Source organism: Silurus meridionalis, chromosome 5, assembly GCF_014805685.1.
Source record: "Silurus meridionalis isolate SWU-2019-XX chromosome 5, ASM1480568v1, whole genome shotgun sequence".
Lineage (NCBI taxonomy): Eukaryota > Metazoa > Chordata > Actinopteri > Siluriformes > Siluridae > Silurus > Silurus meridionalis.
Window position 1 is genome coordinate 21,430,555 of NC_060888.1, and position 19,844 is coordinate 21,450,398.

The window sequence follows — 19,844 nt, forward strand, 5'->3', positions numbered from 1 at the left end:
AGGTGTCCTGATACCATTGTCCATATAATGTATATCTATAAAAACTCCAAACGCTGCTGTGATGGCATGGAGCAAAGACAGCACCCTCAAAAGAGAAATATGATGTGCATACTTTGTAAACAGAACCTTTAGCAGGGCAAGTGGTGTTATGGTGTGCGTATGACATACATCACTGGAGTAAAGTGCATGAAACATGAAATATATAATAGTCTTGACAGGTTGCTAGCCTTGACACATGAGACACAGTACTTCTGTTACATACGCAGTGCTGCTTGGGCAATATCAAACCATGGCACCACGTGCTAGAATGCAGGGTGATTAATTAGGTTTACATAAGAGCGAAAGAGCAAGGCGATCCGTTTCGCAGACAGGGAAGATTTGGATAACGTTATTACCGGGTGCTGTGTAAACTGACCCGCATGACCTCTTTCATCCTCCTGGATTCCACCCACCTGTTCAACTCTAACTGCACATTTTAACCTTTGACCCAAATCAGGACTCTGGTCTCAATCACTAGAGGTCATGTGGTGGAGATAACAGAGGAATATATGAATAGGAGATATCTCCGGATGGGTTTTAAGTGTTTAATTATGTAGTGCCTGTCAAACTGGACACTTCAACTAAGAGTCTGAGATGAATTTAAGTCATAGTAAAAAAAAAAAAAGATAATAAAAAACATCTCTTAAATATTGGTGGCTTGCGAGTGCAAAACCATGTTTCTGTGATGCTAAACTAAAACCTATCAATAGGAACATAGCACCGAATGAAACTCTCAAGGCAATGACCAATGTTTATGTTTCAGAAAGAAATCTTTCATTAAATGAATGAATATAACATTAAATCTGATCCCACATACATACAGTGAAATATGAAGCTACCATGCACTTTAATAAAGGAAAAAATCATTATTACTTCACATTCAAGCTCCTTTAAGAAAAACAAAAACGTTCCACACAGGCGTCTTCTTTTACCCGAATCATCTTTCAGAACATGTTCTCTGGGCAAAACAAGATCATACAGACGGCTTGTTTCTCCTTTCGTTCTGTGTTTCTGCTCACTGGATCGCGATCACTGATGATCTAAACAGACTGCAATCATAACTATCACTTGAGTATTTTCTTTGTATAATCTATGGAGAACACATTCTCTATATTCTCTGTGGAGATTACTCTATAAACACTTAATTGTGCGATCTGGACAGGATTTAATAGGGATCATCTTACACAAGGTGGCATGAAAAAGTTTCAAGATTAGATTTCTAACACGCCAACAGATGGCAGCACAAGGCGGCACGCACAGTCACAGGGCACACTGGTCGAGTGCAAATCAGAGAAAGGTTCTTGACAAAGAAAACTTCCAGGAGTTGCAGGAAAGCTGGGAGTGCTGTAGTGCTGTGCAAGGGGACTATTTTGAAGGTGATAGTGTGTGAACGTAGATAAATCAAGTATTTTCTTTTCTTCTTTCTTGTCCTAAACAGAACTAGTCTCGAAACCTTTTGATAGCACTTTGTACAGTGAGATAAGATGTAATCCTTCTGTGCTAAGAAACCACTGGCTTTAGTCTGTCTATGAATATTCATGCTATAGAAGAATTTTTTTAAGCAATGGGCTCATACTGTAAAATTAGGACAAATCCTACAAATAGGCATAAATGAATAATGAAATGTTTCTAATCTATCTTATGGATCACTATTTTGTTTTACTTGATTGATGTACGTTTATTTAGGTGTATAATACTAATAAAAATAAATAAAAATATTTAACATGAGTGTCTAATGATTTAAGCTGCATTTTGGATGCAGATCTTTATAGCCATTTCCTTTATATTCTGTTCCCTCCCTTACTCTGGTCTTGGTAAATACTCTTGATAAGGTCTCTTACTTGTGCAATGGAATAGTCTGACGAGTTGGCAGCTTGAAGTCCCTCGTTGCCCGAGATGCCAACGCCGACATGAGCGCTCTGGATCATGCCCACATCATTGGCACCATCGCCGATCGCCAGGGTGATGACCTTCACCTGCTTCTTTACCATCTCCACCACCTCTGACTTCTGCAGAGGAGATACCCTGCACACAGGCATGACACAAAGTCAACTCCAAATAGTTACATGACAATTTTACATACATTCAGTGTTAAACGTTGGATATTTTTTTGGCTTTAGAACATTTCGAAAGTAGTTTAATACAAAAGTAAACCATTTCTCAACAGCAGCGTTGTGAAATGCATATAAATCTATCGTACAAGACTGGGATCATCAAAGCACTTGTACTGTACTGTACAGTGGTAAATGAAGTGTACTAGTCTTGTACTGGAGTAAAATTACAAATCCCTTGCTTACATACGACTCCAAGGAACATAACAGTTTACATAACATTTCTACTTGAGTAAAAATAGAAGTGAGTCGTATCGCATAAGTAGCTGCTTCATATGTATCTTAAGGTGTCGTATCGTTGGCTATGTATCCATATGCAAATCACAGTTATGGAGATACACATCCTTTCTCCACACACACTCTCATCAGTACAGGGTTATGTAATTTCTGTAGTCATTTGCAATAACGAGGACGGGCATGTTTTATTGAAATGTATTGAAAAATTTTAGTGAAGTAAATGTTTCATAAATTAGCACAGCAACTAAGTCAAAAAATACTATATTACTGTCCACTACTGGTAACGTGTGTTGGTGTGTAGGCATCATTACAATAGGACAGCAGTCCAAAAACCGATTCATATGAATAGCCAGAAACACTAGAATATTATTATCTATGAAAAGTGTGTGTGTTAGAACAGCAAGGAGCGAATTAAGAATTAATTGGTACTGAGATGAGGAAACTATGCACGTTAAGATTTTTTAAATAAGATCCAGCTCAGTGTGAAGTTTTGTGTGTTGCACTTGGGAAAAGTAGGGATTACTTTTAATCTTTCTGAAATAACCATGTATAAAGACTGAGATGATTTGCCCTGCTGCATTCTGCTGTTTTTTATTCACTTGATCTGGCTCATTATCAAATGATGTGCGCTACATGTAATACACTAGTACACTTATGTCATACTACAGCCGGAGCATGAGGTTAGTATACCTCAAAAAATATCCATCGTTGAATTGTGTGATATAAAGCAATAGATTACATTAGATTATTCGATTCAAATGAAATTATTAGAAAAAAAAAAATAAGAGAGAGTATGCGTGTGGTGTTGAGGTTTCTAGTTTGGTGGGTTGGGTTTGAACAATATCAGCTCTGTGAGAATATGGCCCCAGTTCAAATCTAATCATTGACCCCTGGGCATAAACGAATGTGACCTGAAAGCAGCCACACGTGAGTTTCAGCTCGGCACACTGGAGAACGGTTTGCCATGCCAGTATTTTAAGATACTGAATATCTTTTTTAAAAAATTTTTTTAAATATCTTTACCAATTCTCTGGTAAGGTATTTTATTATTGGAAAAATAATTAAAGCCAGATTATTATGCTTATTAACAGCCAACATTTATAAATGCTTTAATAGATGTTTTAGGTCAGCAGGAGTTTTCGGCTTGTGTTTCAGGTTCAGAGAGAGTTTGAACAGAAGCCCTAGACATTACAGACGTCCCCAGACTTAAAAGCACTCGGGATCACTAGCAGAACATGTGCCTTTCGTTTCCGGGGATGAGGTGCTGGTGAAATGGAGATGAGTGGTTGATCTTCAGCCTCTTGCGGGGTCAAAAAACCAGGAAGACTGAGATTATACATACAGGACACACAGGTGCTGAGGGACATGGACTGACTACACATGCTGTCTCAGAGCTGCTGAATCTCCTGCCAAATGCTATTTATACTCATTAACAGTTCAGCTCTGAACCTGAGGAAGTATATATTTACCTGTGGTCTCTCTTAGTCCGACAGTCTAGTCTGGAGTAATGGAAGTACAGGGATAACATTTATTGTGAGCAATCACCACACAAGCAGTATGGAAAAAGAAGTGATTACCGTATTTTTCTTTGTATAAGAGGATACTTTTTTTAAAAAATCATTAGACTAAAAATGTAGGGTCGTCTTATACATGCAAGTAAGCCGAGGAGAGAACCGGGCGGTTGCGAAACTTCCCATACCTTCTCTCTGCAAACAGGCTTTCTCCAATCACAAGCCTTATGTACAGTAACTGACATCAGCTAATGCTGAACAATCCAATTAGAACACATCCCATTGGTGGTGGAGAGCCTGTAGGCAGCACGCATATCCGACAGCGACTGGGAATGTCGTAATATAGTATCAGTAAGTAAATGTTACCTAATTATGAAATAAAAATTTCTTCTGTTTTATGTTTAAAATATTGATTTCTTCAATTTGGGGTGGAAAAGAGAGAGTCATTTTGTACATGGGGCGTCTTATACACGGAAAAATATAGTATACTGCACTTGTCTGCATTTGGCCAAGTCTACACTTCTGTGTTGGATTTTTCTATAGCAAAAATATTGGCACCCGGCATTTAGAAATCTTCTTTGGTCACTCGGTCAAAATCCAAGCTTCCAGTATTCTAGGTATTAGCTGCAATTTACTAACCAGTAATTTAGTAAGCTAAAACTAACAAACCCATGCAGCAACACAATAAATCACTAGAACAATGTTTGAAACACAACACAGCTCCCAAATGAACAATTACTTTGAATAAATTCACAAATTCTTAGTGTTCTGCTGTGGTGTAAGAGGAATAAATCATTTTGCTTTTCACAATTTCCTATAAAAGGGAATGTTTTCGGCTAACCGGCACGACAATAGGAACTTTTCTGGAACTCTGGTGATCCCTTGGTACAAAATCCGCAAATCATTCCTGTCAGGAAATAAAGCACAGGAGACCTAAAATGTCCACAGGACACCTTCTGCACTCAAGTCCTTCTATTCAAGCCTGCTTATACAAGACCAGGAATGACATCACATAATATTGAGGATTAAGGGGAGCCCTTATGAGTCAGGCCAACTGACGTCCTGGGGCAGTGTGTGTGTGTGTGTGTGTGTGTGTGTGTGTGTGTGTGTGTGTGTGTGCACGGAGCAAAAGCAGATCAGAATAATTACATCATAGACCACATAATGGCAGTGGCACCTGTGGTCTGTGTGTTGTTGCTGGAGAATGACACTGATTTTGAGCAGAACCTCAGATCACTTACCCGAGAACTTCCTGCTCAGTTACTGACTTGGCGCTCTCTCTCACACACACACACACACACACACACACACACACACACAGACACACACACACACACACACACAAAATCGACAATCTATCTCTTTCTCCTTCGTGAGTTGAGCTATTGTTGTAATAATATTCCTCATGGCCAAACCACTGCTTTAATAATTTGTGTAGTTCTAAAGTTTTACTGTGAAGGTTGTGACCTGGACCGGGGGCGATCTGTTCTTTAAACCGCGGGCGACGTTTTCCTCTAATTGTCTGCCAATTACTTGTTTTCAAACCGGAGTAATGGGAGCTGATGTAGTCATTTTTTTGGCATCAGCTCCCACCTTGAGCCTGGCCTATGATATGTACACCAGGTACTCTTTCTTGGGTGTGAAGCTGCAAAAAAGTGTTACTCTGTACTGCTACAGAGCACAGATTCAGAAGATTTGTATTCACCACTTCAAGAGTGGATCATGCTGTTTGTATATAGCCCAAACGGCGTGAGAAATTCCTGAGGTTCCGTTCCTAAGGCTAAGTGCCAGCTCTTTGCTTCAGTCACACACAGCAGATATATGAGTTCTCGAGTGCCACGCTGCATTGTGAAGCTGGTTTCCGGGTGATTTCTCAGTAGTCTGATTCTCGCTTAGCCCTATGTATATATACACTGTAAAGCCTGGTGCAGAGATGGACAGACCTGCAGCAAATGACCGCCTTGCAGGACAACGCCAGGTCCAGGAAGTATTGGCGCACGCCGAAGGTGAGCGCGTACTTCAGCGTCTTTCCGTCGATGATCAGCGCGCAGTCGTTTTCCTTATGAAGAGCGTCTCCCAGCATGCTGCAATGGTGGCTCAGCATCTCTCTCGTCCCCTGCAGACAAAAACAAAATCGGTGCAGTTTAAACTTAACTAAATCATCGATACAGAGGAAGAAAATATACAGTATTAATATTACAAATCACAATACTTAAGTATAGCAAGGTTCTTTCAGGGGTCGACAAGCCAGCAAAAACTTTAATGTAAAATTATATTACAAAATGATCCTAATTTATAGCTGCCTCAAAACCAAAGCATTTCACTTGACATTACATTGATTGCATATAATTATAGAGACATTTTTTGAACACAAATAGAACCATATTACTCTCTACAATAAGTTTATACACTTCTACTTTGCCAAATATAAATATCTGAAAACTGGACAATGTACGCCCAGTTAAACTACATTAGGATCATATCTCACCCTCGAAAACATTCATTACTCTGAGAAAAAGCAAACGTTATCCTTAATTTACACAAACTGAATTTAACAACTATTTGTAATTGTATATGTAAATATTTTATTGACTCCATTAGCAAATCATTTACAACACACAGAATATCTGAGCTCAAATTCCCATTTTATAATGTAGAACTAGGTCGTCATGTCGTTCCACAAGATCTCCTGGTTGACCTTCTCTCCTGCCGGTTCTGTTTATTAAACTGCACTCGTAGGTAACGGATGTCTGTAGCAAGTAATATTTATGTTAGGAGATGTAAATTGCAAAACAAACCTGTCCACTGTGTCTGCTAGAACTTGATTATACTAATCAAACATATCCATATCTATAACATGCTTCAGATTATACAGGATCTAAAGTGAATATGAATCCCGACCAGTCGTCTACTTCAAGTGATCGTTTGATATGATGATTCCCTAGCTCATAAAGAATCTGGAGAGTTAAGGTTTTAAAAATTAGACTTTTAAAAAATAAACTAATGAATAACAGCACCTATGAAGAAAAAAGTATTTCAACACAATGAAGTATTGCAATAAATTGTTTAAGGGCTATTGTAGATTGTTATGGTGTAGATGCAACTACAATATATGGACAAGTTTTGGGGCACCTGACATTTCCAGCTTTGTGGTTCATTCCTACATTGTGATCAGAAAGTTGGAGGCGCACAATTGTATATGAGGTCTTTAGCTATAAATGTTCACTTTATTTGATCTTGGATAGCCAACCAAGGGGGAACTGGTTGTGAGGAAAATCTGACAGAAAATATCACCTTTGATTGTAATTATCTGAATGTCAACTAACATAACCAATTTCTTGAATATGGCAATATAATAATATCGCCAACAATTCTTCCAACTTGGATAGAGGAAGTAGAGACACAAACTGAAGTGATCATAAAATCATACCTGCCTGGACATGTTGCTAATCAAATATGACTACACGAAAAGCTTTTCACACACCACAACTAAAACTAAAAACTAAAACCACAACTAAAAAAGCCCAACCACAAAAACCCCACCCTCCTGTGACTAATAGCCAGAATTGTGTCTACAGAGCATTCACTCTGAATACAGAGCTCTGATCAATTCTTTCAAGTCTGTACTACAAGACAAAGAACAAATAAACTTCAGACGACGAGAGAGAGATAATTTTACAGATTTTCCTCGCCATGCTAGTGTAAGCATCCTCGCTGCATAACATGAAGGACTTCTCGTGTAACCCAACAATGTCATCTTCGCATGAGGCTGAAATCGGTTTATTATTAATGCAATTACGTTGAAAGGCTGGGGCTGATGAGAAGAGTGGATAAACACACACATGGCACGCTTCACTTGACAGAAAGCAGCGCTGAACCCTGGAGTGATGGTTCGTTTGGAGGAGTCCGGCTCTCAGAATGCGGCTCTCGCCATGAATTACAACAACCAGGGAATTTACCCCGAGCCCTAGTCAGGCTCTGAGCGCTCCCTCTCCTTCTTTCTTCTCTGTCATTAATCCGTTTCCACTCTCCCGCACTGTGGGTACGTGTGGGTTCACGGCACTAAAGAGAGCAATGGTCTGAGCATAAAGCTTGTTTTTCCAAGAATGTCCTCCCCCACATGAACACGCTTAAATCAGGAGCCAGGAATAATTCAGCGCACTGTTTCCGCCTGGAAGATTTTAATCAGAGCTGACTGGTCCGAAAAATACACTCCACCTCCCCCCCAAAACTCACCCATCTTCCCAAAATCAGCATCCTCACCATGACCCTATCAATGATGGTTAAGGGTTTAAATATCAGTAAAAGGTTTCGAGCGGGAAACATGCCTTGAAGCAGAACCGTGTTATTGTAAGCGCTTGAGTAGCCAGGAGGATAGCTCTATCTGGTTTGATGCACTTCGCCCTAATTCCCATAAAGAGTCCCATGATTCCTGTTTCTTTTGTGCTGGAAGGATGGGCCACTCTTAAATTGCAGCTAGTCATGAGAACTGATAAGAGAGCAGAATGGGGATCTGACAGAACGGTGCATTTGCAATTAACAGAAAACGAGGAACGATAAAAGGAAAGGAAATAACCAAAGATAGGGAGAGAGGAGAAAGCTTTTCTGACCTGGGTCTTATTTATGATCCCTGTCAATTTTCACCATGTCTAGAAGAATGTTTGACATTTCCACTGAATGTTGAAATCTGTTGCAATAAGGCTGTCAAAACTGATTTCTCTTGCCAAATCAAAGCCGATTGTTTATAATGAACGAGAATTCAACGGGGGGAAAAAAATGTTATATTTGAACATTTATAATACGGTGTTCAACACAATAAGGACAAAAGTATCAGGACACCTGACTTTTCCAGCTATATTTAATTCTGCCCCAAAAAGATGCCCATATGTGCAGTAACATTACATTTTCCCATTATTTGAACCAAGACACCCAATGCCCTCGTGCACAAATCCAGCACCATGAAGATTTAATTTACATGGGTTGGAGTGAAAGATCTTGATTGGCCAGCTAAAGAGCTTTGACCTTAACATTAAAGAACACCTTTGGGATAAATTTGAATGCTGCACCCCAGGCATCCCATGTAGCTCAAAGAGCAAAAAATCTCTACACTCATACTCAAAAATCTAGTGAAACATCTTCTCAGAAGAGTGGAGTTTACTATAACAGCAAATGGGGAAACGATGTTGAATGGAACATGTGAAGACAGCAGAGCAGGTTATATTCTCAGAATAGGAGGAGTTGTATACTCTGTCTCCCCTGTCAATCACAGTGACAATAGCCAATCGTGGGCATCTGTGAGCTTGTGTATGTAGAAGAGGGCAGATAGAACTCCTATAACCCTGCATTACCAGCTGTTTATACAAAATGCAGATGTTGGAAATGCAAACAGCAGTTAATATCAGTGACAAGGAATATTGTGGGCAAATAAATGTGAGTAATGTGGGCACAGTACACACTAGGGATGGTAAGATTCAATGATTCACATCAAGGTATCGGCAAGTTGGCATTTGTATCACGATGCATCGTTTTGTAACAGATTTGCATCTGTAAACTTTCAAGATGCACTTTACTTTTATTATTTAAAAAGTAACCAATATTTTATATGTAGACTGATTTCTTTTTGCTAATCTGTTTCTCAAGTGCATTCTCTCAACCCCGATGCTGCTACGTGAATATGACGCATCACGACATAGAATGTAGATGAACAATTTAGACGTAGAGCTGCATCTTCCTGGAGACAGAACAGGAAAAGAACGTTTTTGTTTTGCACTACAAAGGACTGTTTATGAAAGGGCCATGCTTTAGAAGTCAAAAAGCACTTAGGTATGTTTAGTATTTGCTGCCTGCCTCAACCAAAGGAATAAAAGCAAACTATCCGTACCATATTGAATTGCATAGCATTATATTTATTCCACTGCATCACATTGTGTTGAAGGAAAAATCAGAGGGCACTGCATTGTAACGGGGTGAATCGTATCACATCATGTCGGTAGCTGCTTCACATGTATCTCTAATGTAATCGTATCATTGGCTATGCGTCACGATGTGAATCGCATCAGCCTCAGTTATGGAGATGCACATTAAGACATAATATTCATCACTGCAGAAAGCTACGAATAACTGTATCAAGATTACCACAATTAACAGGTTGTCCCTTAGAAATCTATACTACAGACTATCAACTCTTTATCAAAGGACCACAAATACCAACTTTTCTGTTGTCTGATAAGATTTCTGTGTTCTGTCTTACATACATGCTATAAATGTTAAGAGGTCTACAACACAAACACTTAATGCCAGGGAGTCTTCCAGATTTCAACGTATGCCACCGACTCCAAATCTCATCCGAATCCCGTGTGCAGGAGCAATACTCTTGTTAGTGTGTGAACAGATGCAGTGATGTGAGAATGTGCATCTTGCAGGTTTATAGCATCTAAAAGGGGATCATGTGAGAAGCTTCAATAACACTGTTCCGTCTAACAGCTTCAGCAGACACCACTTCTCTAGTCTGGCCACAAAGCGGCCTGGAATAGGGCTGTAAGGAGTATGTGCGTGTGCGTGTGTGTTGGGGAACAGATGCCTTAAGGCAGGGAGATTGCACCTTGGGGACTCACCAAAGCTCTGCTGGCATAACAAGCGCTGAAACCCAAGCTCAAAGGAAATATTTGCAGAGAGCAGCCTCAGATTTCACACAGAGAGAGAGAGAGAGAGAGAGAGAGAGACAGACAGAAAGAAGATTGAGTCAGTGACTAGTGCAGCTGTGAGGACTTGTCTACAATAGTGTAGCCATGCCTTCCGAGAGCCCTAAAATTCTGTGTGTGTGTGTGTGTGTGTGTGTGTGTGTGGTAGACTGAACCGAATAGAGATGTCAGACTACGTCCACATACCTCATCAGCATCAGTGCAAACACTGAGACAAAGTATAAAGATCATTACGAGATAACTACAGTGATGAAGGCGTATAAACAATCTGATTAAACAGTGTTTCCATTAGGAGTGCACTCAAAATAGCTTTCACCATATGTATGTGTGTGTGTGTGTGTGTGTGTGTGCGCGCGCGTCATCCCAATACAACCAAATGCTGCCTGCCTCGTCAGCGCGCCGTGTTTGTGTGTTTCTAAATGATCTCTGACTTCGACTCAAGTGTGTTTGGTTTAGCATATGGAAAGCATCCGTTATGCTCGAGCGGTCCAGTCGAGGGTCTCGGCCCGAGTCACGGTGGAAAGGTGCTTTACAGGATGTGGCTACTTGAGCCCGACAGCTGGACTAGAGTGCTTAAAACATTGCATAATACACAGAGAGGATGGGTTTCGGCTATTTGCTTGGCCACACACCGTTAAGTAGGAAGGAGCACACACACACACACACACACACACACACACACCTTGCTTTCTATTCTCCATTAGTCAAGGTTTTAGCACCAGTGTCCAAGCTGACTGATGAGGAAACTCATCATATCGAGTGTGTCTCTTCACTTTTCCTACATTTCTACTCAAATATCTTGATTCATTTCCTTTCGAGCGGATTTTTGTGGTGCGGCGCAAAAAAATAAAGCGAGGCAAGAAGAAAAATGTTTTGTCTGTGACACAGCTGGTTGGAATTGAACTAAAACAGTGTGTCTTCTGTGGGCCCGAAATATGCAGCGAAGCCCACTTACGAAAACCACACGTGCAGAGGTTTTTGCAACAAGTTACAGTTTTAAGGCAAACACGTTAGATTTCTCGATCATGGAGAGACATTAAAAAAAGTTCACAAATTAATACTTGGCTGTGTAGCCAGTGGTAAACCATTATGCCTGAATCAGTATATGTGTATGACAAATGTCTAATACCACAATGATCAGTGTAAGGCGTAGTCAGAATAGCCAGATTACTTCCTTCCTTGAAGGGAAAAAAAGAGAACGCGTTGAAAAAACCCGATCAGTTTGAGCTCTGAGGTGTAGCTCAAAGCCTCTGTATTGATGTAACTAACAAAATGGAAAGTATCTCATACGTTGCTAATGTTTGAGCGCTTCTAGGAGCTCGGCTGCTTTTGGACAGAGAATTATAAAGCTGCATCTTCCTTTTATAAATCTGATAAAACTGAAGACTCTTTGAAGATATGAAGAATGCAATACTATTCTACAGGCATTCAAATTAAAATGAGGTCTCCAGAAACTGTGTATGTGTGTATTTAATCAGCACATGTACTAGTGTCAGTTACGTTTATTTACCATTGCTTAATAAAGCTGTAATTCTCTAAATTAATTAGGTGCAGCACAGATAATAATTAGCAGCTGTCATTATAATCATGCTAAAAAAATGATAAAAAAAGTTTAACTCGCCATTAAAGCAGCGATGAAATTCAATCTTTTTCAATATTCTGACAATCCCAGTATAAAACATGTACAAGTGAATTGTTTGAATGGGCCACGATCGAAATCTAGAAGAATCTAAAAAAAAATCAGCACACTTAGCAGCATCTTACTATTGATCTGTGTCCATCTCCGTGCGTTTTATCAACACCCTCCGAGTGCACCGGCGTCAATAAATCCCGTATTTAATGTCTCATTATAGATCTAAAAGCTTGCCAGTAAATCAAATACAAACATTTAGGTGGAACGCATGTACAAATCTTTAATTAATTAATAGAAATTAAGACCCAAATCTGTTCCAGCATGACAATGCCCCCTGTGCACAAACCCAGCTCGATGAAGATACACTTTACATTGGTAAAGAGGTTACAGAGCTCTCTAATGTTTCCAATAAGGATGGGTTGAGGGATGAACTGGGAACGCTGCCTGCAACCCGAGGCCTCCTCACTCTACATTAGTATATGACTTCACTAACGCCCTTGTGGTTAAATAAGCATAAATCTCCACAAGCGCATTCCAAAAATGGGGACCAAATATGCAATGGGACGGTTAAAATAGACAAACAAATCTTAAGGCCAGGTGCCCCAAACATTTGCCCATATTGAGAATGTATATAAGAGAAAGGCGAATGGGGTAAAAACTGTAGGTGTCGTTAGTGCAAACGGAATGTCTGCAATGTGTAATAATAAATAATTTTTTTTTAAAATAGCGTGAAGCCCAAACATTTCAACATCTCCGGCCCCGATGCGACCTCAACCACGTCAACCTCGAAATGCGTAGGTGTCATAATGCTTAGTTTTTATTCCAAATAATTGTATTTGCTTTCTATTATTAAAACACAAAAAAAGCAGCGTTGGACGAAGGAGCATTGTGGCGCTGATGTACACAGCGTGATGTGATGAGAGCTTGCTGGTCCCAAGCGACGACTTACCCCCCGAATTCCTGCGTGTTTGCTTTAACCGCGGTGAGAAACCATGAAGCCTCGACCACCGCTCAAAGACTTTCCACTGCTCTCTCCTCCTTTTCTCTTCCTCACTCCATCAATCACGTTAAATGACTGTTTGACAGACGGAGAGCCGTCTGTCACCGCTTAGGACCCGCCCACACTCGACACATCTTTGGGTTGTGTGTGTGTGTGTGTGTGTGTGTGTGTGTGAGTGAAATGCTCGAATCTGCTTCAGCTGGCAAGACCTTAACATGCATAGACAACAGACAAGGCCCTCCCTGTAGGACAGCCTGACCTCTGTGCGTACTGTATGTGCGAGGATGTGTGTGAGAGTGTGAGCATGTGCATGTGTTTAATGTTTCCTCTTGAAAGCAGCAGGCTCTTTACTGTGATGGGCAGCAGACAACATTTTTGCTGAATGATCCACATGTGTGTGAGCATGTGTGGATGATAAAGCGCTTTCAGGAGGTGAACTCGCGCCTACCGACCCGCCTGCACGGTTCCATCCATCCGTCTCTACCCTACCGCACAATCACGAGCCCAATCCCTGGCTCCCTGCTCTGCACGTCTGGCTCACGGATAAAACTCCACCTGTGGCGCTGTTACAAGCCGACTTTTTACAGGATGGACGCAGAGCTCGATAAACGGAAAGGGAGAAGCAGCACAGCGGCGGCAGCACAGAAACAAAGAGACAGAGACAGATGAGGAACCTCAGGCTGAAATCCCATATGGGACGTTAAATTATCCTACAGTGATATGGAACTTGTGTGGCTCTGATGCGGGTCACAGAGGTCCGAACCCCCAGCCGTTTGTCAATTGCTTCCATCTTTTCATGCACTGAACTGTATCAGGCTGCGATTCCCAGTGTAGCTCGCACTATAAACAGCACACGTTACTCAGCCTTACATCCAGAGTCTCCTCATTAATCACCAGCAGGCCCATGTTCTTGGTGAGCAGCTTGCAGGAGTGTCCTATAAAAGAGAAAAAAAAAACATGTCAAACACTTGAGACCTTCAACAAAGCAGGCGAGCTTAGGGTCAGCAACAACAGTCGTGTAACAGCAAGGGGTGAAGCAGAGTCATAAACGGGGTATGCAGTGGACAACGTGACAACATAGAATAGTAATAGGGGTTTATCAGTACGCTTGTTTGTACCATTTGTTTATTTGAATGAAGCAGGACTTTTATTTAAAATGGTTTTAAAAATGTTTACCTGTTCATGTTCACAAATGTTAATAATAATAAACAACGTTAATAAAAAAAAAAATAAATAAAAAATCAGAGGTACGTACTGAACCGTGGATTTTGTGTACTGTTAAAACCCTAAATACATGTTAATAAAAAGAAATGAAAAAAAAAAAAGAACAAAGTGAACTCTAAACATAATCGTTATGATTAAAATGTCATTTTCATCATTATTCAAGATTTATTCTGTAACCGAATTATTGTGTGTCTTTCCAACAACATCTTCGTTATGGCAAATGATTCCCGATATTATCCCACAATCCTTTTCGACAATGCGTGCCAATGGGAATTATCCCTTGATTAATCTAAACCTAAAAGAGCAACGAAGCAGCACAGTCTTTCCATCTCTTTTACCTCCTCATTTATACACACTGCTCAAACCTGGAGCTTCCACATCTTCAATTTTCACACTAATACCACCAACACCATTGTGCTGATCATCCCCCATATCGCTGTCTTGCTACAGTACACTACTGTATCCAACTCACACAGCTGCATTACATTCTAGATGTTTGACCCCTACATTTGCTTTACTCCTGCATTTGATTTCTCATTAAACCTACACAATTTAATCCGCGTTTAATCCCTGTTTGCTGTTATAATAACCTGCACTCCTGTGCTTGTTCTCATTCAGCCACAAGGGTGCTAGTAAACTTAGATACTGGTGAAGGAGTGTGGTGTGAGGAGACCTTGAGTGCGGTCAGCATTTGAATTCATCCTAAAGATGTTCAAAAGGGGTTGAGGTCAGAGCTCTATAAGCAGGCCACTCATGATCTTCCTCTCCAACCCATACCTTTATAAAGCTGTCTTTGTGCACAGGGACATTGTCATGCTGGAACAGGTTTGGGTCTCCTAGTTCAATGAATGAAAAATCTGATGCTACTGCGTCGAAAGACATCCTTTACAACTGTGTACCTTTAATTTTGTGGTAAAAGTTCGGAAAAGAACCATAAAGGCACATGTTAGTGGGTGGGATCTATTACGCAACAAGTAAACATTTTGTTCTCAAAATTGATGTGTTAGAAGCAGGAAAAATGGGCAAGCATAAGGATTTGACGCGGCCCAAATTGTGATGTCTAGACGACTGGGCCAGAGCATCTCCAAAACTGCAGCTCTTGTGGGATGTTCCTGGTCTGCCGTGGTCAGTATCTATCAAAAGTGGTGAAAGGAAGGAACAGTGGTGAACCAGTGACAGGGTCATGGGTGGCCAAGGCTCAGTGATGCACGCGGGGGGTGGCGATGCTTTCCCGTGTGGTCCGATCCAACAGACGAGCTCCCGTAGCTCAAATTACTGAAGAAGTTAATGCTCTTAATGCTCGATAGTTTAGGACTGTTTCAGCAGCAAAACACAATATTATAATGTTATGCCTGATCAGTGCATATCAAAGATTTTAAAAGTTAATAAAATTCTCTGTGGAACGACCTTCACACTGACAGAACCCCTAAAAAGGTCATGTTGACACCAAATTCTGCTCCTTACCAGTGAATAGATTTAGTTTAGACAAGTAATGCGCATTTATAATGGAGAATAGACAAAAAATAGCCACTGTTGAGCGATCGGTCATGTTTTAATGAGGATCCCAGACACAGCAGGCTGAGACGACGTGACTCACCCTGGATCTGGGTGAAAAGGTTAATGAGCTGAAATCCACGTCTGCCTGTCGATACGAGGCGTGACGTCTCCGTTAGTGCAGAAGAGAATCCCTAAGGGGCAGTTGTATTTCGTGAGTGTGAGGATGTGAGTGTTGGGACAAAAGAGACTCCCTCAGGGACTATTACAGTAAAAGACGGGTAGACGTGTGCAAGGTGGAGATTAGATTAATCAGAAATATTGCCGCTTGTTTTAACAGTGAACACTAGCTGAAGGATTACATCGATTTTGTTGAAATTATATTGAGAATTAAAGGTTTGTGATTTGTTTGTGTTAAGATGTGCTTCAAGCTGCTCGAGTGCCCTTTCCTTAATGTGTTTACACTTCTATTGTGCTTTCCCGTTGTTTTTCCTCACCGCATGGAGGTAGATGGTGTGAGCCTCAGAGATAAGTGTTCTCTTTAGAAATACCTGTTGCACACAGAATAGCCCTTATACACTCAGAGGAAGAGGGAACGTAATTACGGTTACACACTATGGTCGCATTAGCAGCCTCGCGCACAGCCAAAATGGTTTAAACCTCGCTAAGTTGCACAGATTCGGGGTAGCGTGGGGCATGAAGGGCTGTTTGGCTTGGCTCAAGGCTGTGTGTTTGCACTTTCGAAGTCTAAGAGGACTACAGTGGCACACAGGCCAAGAGCAACAGGCCGACCGAGGCAGAGGGCAGCCTCACTCACTCACTCTGACCGGCGTGTGGCTTGCTCTAAAACGCACTCATTAATCCTACAGGCAACGAGACCAAGAACACCCTCGACTCAGACAGAGAATCAGTCAAATTCACTGTGCACAGGGATTCACAGCGAGCCAGAAATACGACTCGACTCCGCGGCACATGCAAAACACCTACGAGGCCACTCGTTTACTTACTTTGGCTTTGGTTGGATCTGTCCTCACACACACCACACAAACTTCCATATCACTTACTTTCCTGCTTAGTGGTGTTCAATCAGCGCTGAATGGAGAACTAGGTTTCCTTCGCCTTTCCTGTTTGGACTGAGTTTCAACATACACTCACCATCCACTTCAAGAAGAACAACTGTACATTTGCTCATTCATGTCGTTATCCAATCAGTCTATCTACCAATTTACCAAATTAAACAAACTAAATGTACCATCGTTTATTTTTTTGACAATACTAACACACTAAAACCGCACAATTTGTTAATGGTGTAATCCAGGGTTCTCTAAACTTTTTTCTGTGAGGGGCAAATCATTTTCACTTTCTTTAATGCCGGCCTGTTTGGTCTGTGACAGAAAATTACATGACTACCAGTATTATTTTTAATGTATTTATTATGACTGCTGATGCTAGATTAGTTAAGTATTTTGTTATGCTCCATACAGAAAAATTAGCATTTCTTTTCAAGATATATATATAGCCTAATAAGAGAGAATTATTTCTATAATGTCGTCATTTTTCCATTTTCCCTGCTATTGAATTCAAAACATTTACTTACATATGAATATGGTTGGGGGTAAATCTAACAAAAAATAACAATTACGATAACGATTAATAACCTGATAAAATAATAAACATAAAATGGATACTGGATAAAAAAAAAAAAAAAAAAAAAAAAAAACACTCCATGTTAAATAAGACCGAACTTTATTATTAAAAATTAAAAACTGTACTGAATCATAAGAATTTGCTTAAATATAATTATATTTAGGAAATTATATAAAATAAACATATTATAGCGCTCTTCGTGCAGCGCGCAGTCTTGCATGTAAGATGGCTTCAGTGATTCGCCTCTAGAAGCTGCTCTCCTAAAGACTACCGGAAAAACTATCGGCATGGATTTTTGCAGATGGTTCCAGCTTTCAACTATCGGTGCCTCAACCTCTTAATAAACAAGATAAAGTGTTTGAAATAGTTTGAAAGCTAACCTTTATTATCAAATGCCAATAGGATCTGAGTAAAACGTATTTAAAACTACATTTTGAAAATATGCCTCTGTTACTATGCATTGTTCAGAAGGCCGTTCCTAACGTGGGGCAGGCTGAAGTTTGGGTACCCCTGGTGTTATTGGTGAAGTATTTCACCTTTTTATAACGGGAGTGCAGAAACCAGGAACGTCCAAAATTTGAACAAACCAGAATTGCTCGTTCTGACCGCGACGAGCTCATTTGTGGTTGCTGGGATACTGTGGGCCATTAGGATGAGATGCATTATCCAAACAATTTTGGACACAATTACACCCATATGTAGTTGTTCTCCAAAGTTCGGATTGTATACTGTAGCATTACAATTCACTCTTCACTTTCAACACACCAACCTGCCAATGCCCATGTAGACAAAGCGAGCTCCATGAAGACATGCTTTGTCAATACTGATGTTGGGGGGGAAGAGAGACTTGATTGCCCTGCACATAGATCTGACCTCAACCCCATCGAATATCTTTAGGATATTGGAAACTGGAATGCTGACTGCACCTACCTCAGGCCTCTTCACCTAGCATCAGTGCCTGATTAGTGCCGCTCATGCTCTACATTTACAATTATAGCGTTTGGCAGACGCCCTCACCCAGAGAGACTAAAACATGAGCAGTTGTGGGTTAAGGGCCATTGCCTTAACCACTGGGTTACCACCCCCCCAAATTGTAGCAGGATGAGAACAAATTCCCACGATGGAAAGTCTTCACAAAACTATGGGTGGTTTTATAACACCAAAGGGGGAGTTAAATATAAAATGGGACAACCTTTGGTCTTATAATCTATATACATACACCATATATAGATAATACAGACTTCATTTTGTTCAACTTTCTTTATCTGTGGCACATCATTGGTTGATATTTATTAAAAAAAAAGTCATTTGTCTAAACAATGTGTTTTAAATTATCCACTTGCCAGGTGTATTATTTAAAATAGATCCATTTCCCTGTTTCGTTCAGACGTTTTAGCAAGTATAACTATCAGATATCACGTATTGTAAGCTGGGTATTTATACATATACAGGGTGTTATTTACAGCTATAAAAGTTGAAACTTCAGGTAGGGTGTTTTATTTATTTTTTTACACAGTAGTTTGGGGATTTCAGAGTGTCTGGATGAGAACCCTGCAGCAGAAGGTTGTGTCGCTTCCAGAGCGCCAGGGCTCTGCAGCTGCTCAGCACAAAGGCCTGATTGAAGGTAGAGCTGCTAGGTGGCCACAGAGCACACTCTGTTTGGCTCTGCTCCTGGCCTGCTAGCTGTTTGAAGCCTAAACTCACAACAGATCGCTATTTAGGCTAATCATACGAGCCACATCTGAGAAACAAGGGAAGCCACAGAGACTGAAAGGAGGAAGGAAGGTGGTGGGTAGTGAAGTCACGTGCTTTCACCCAGGAAATAAGATACACGCTGCAGAGCACGGCGACAAAAAGGAAGAGACGACTGTCTGGAACTCACCTATATTGATGGCAGTCTCCTGCTTGTCTCCAGTCAGGATCCAGATCTTAATATCAGCCTTCATCAGCGTCTCAATTGTCTCAGGGACGTGATCCTGCAGCTTGTCCTCAATCGCAGTGGCCCCGAGCAGCTGCAGGTTCTACAAAAAAAGATTCAAAACATTACAGCCAGCAATATGAAATCAATTTCGCATTACACTTACAGACACTAGTTTACATTTGCCGAAGTCTGTGGGAAAAAAGAAGTCCTGGTGCAGTCAGGTCTTAGCTTTGATGGCCTGCCAATAACTAAAAAAAAAATTCCGTTTGAATCTCGTTTACAACCGAGGTTTGAATCTGAATCCGACCATAGTCCTTACTAAATCA

At 40.7% G+C, this 19,844-nt stretch overlaps 1 protein-coding gene across 9 annotated transcripts in view; it reads right to left on the minus strand.

Moving 5' to 3' along the window:
- atp8a1 (ATPase phospholipid transporting 8A1) overlaps positions 1 to 19,844 on the minus strand; it is a 141,130-nt gene that overhangs the window by 34,463 nt on the left and 86,823 nt on the right. For all 9 annotated transcript variants that reach the window (XR_006925778.1, XM_046848728.1, XM_046848730.1 and 6 more), the window contains 4 exons: positions 19,480 to 19,618; positions 14,103 to 14,167; positions 5,842 to 6,014; positions 1,881 to 2,064 (listed from right to left, as the gene is read on the minus strand). Coding sequence is in view for 8 of the 9 variants with exons in the window: in XM_046848728.1 (XP_046704684.1) it covers positions 1,881 to 2,064; positions 5,842 to 6,014; positions 14,103 to 14,167; positions 19,480 to 19,618 (561 nt within the window). In the remaining variant the exon portion in view is untranslated. The remainder of the gene's footprint in view (positions 1 to 1,880; positions 2,065 to 5,841; positions 6,015 to 14,102; positions 14,168 to 19,479; positions 19,619 to 19,844) is intronic.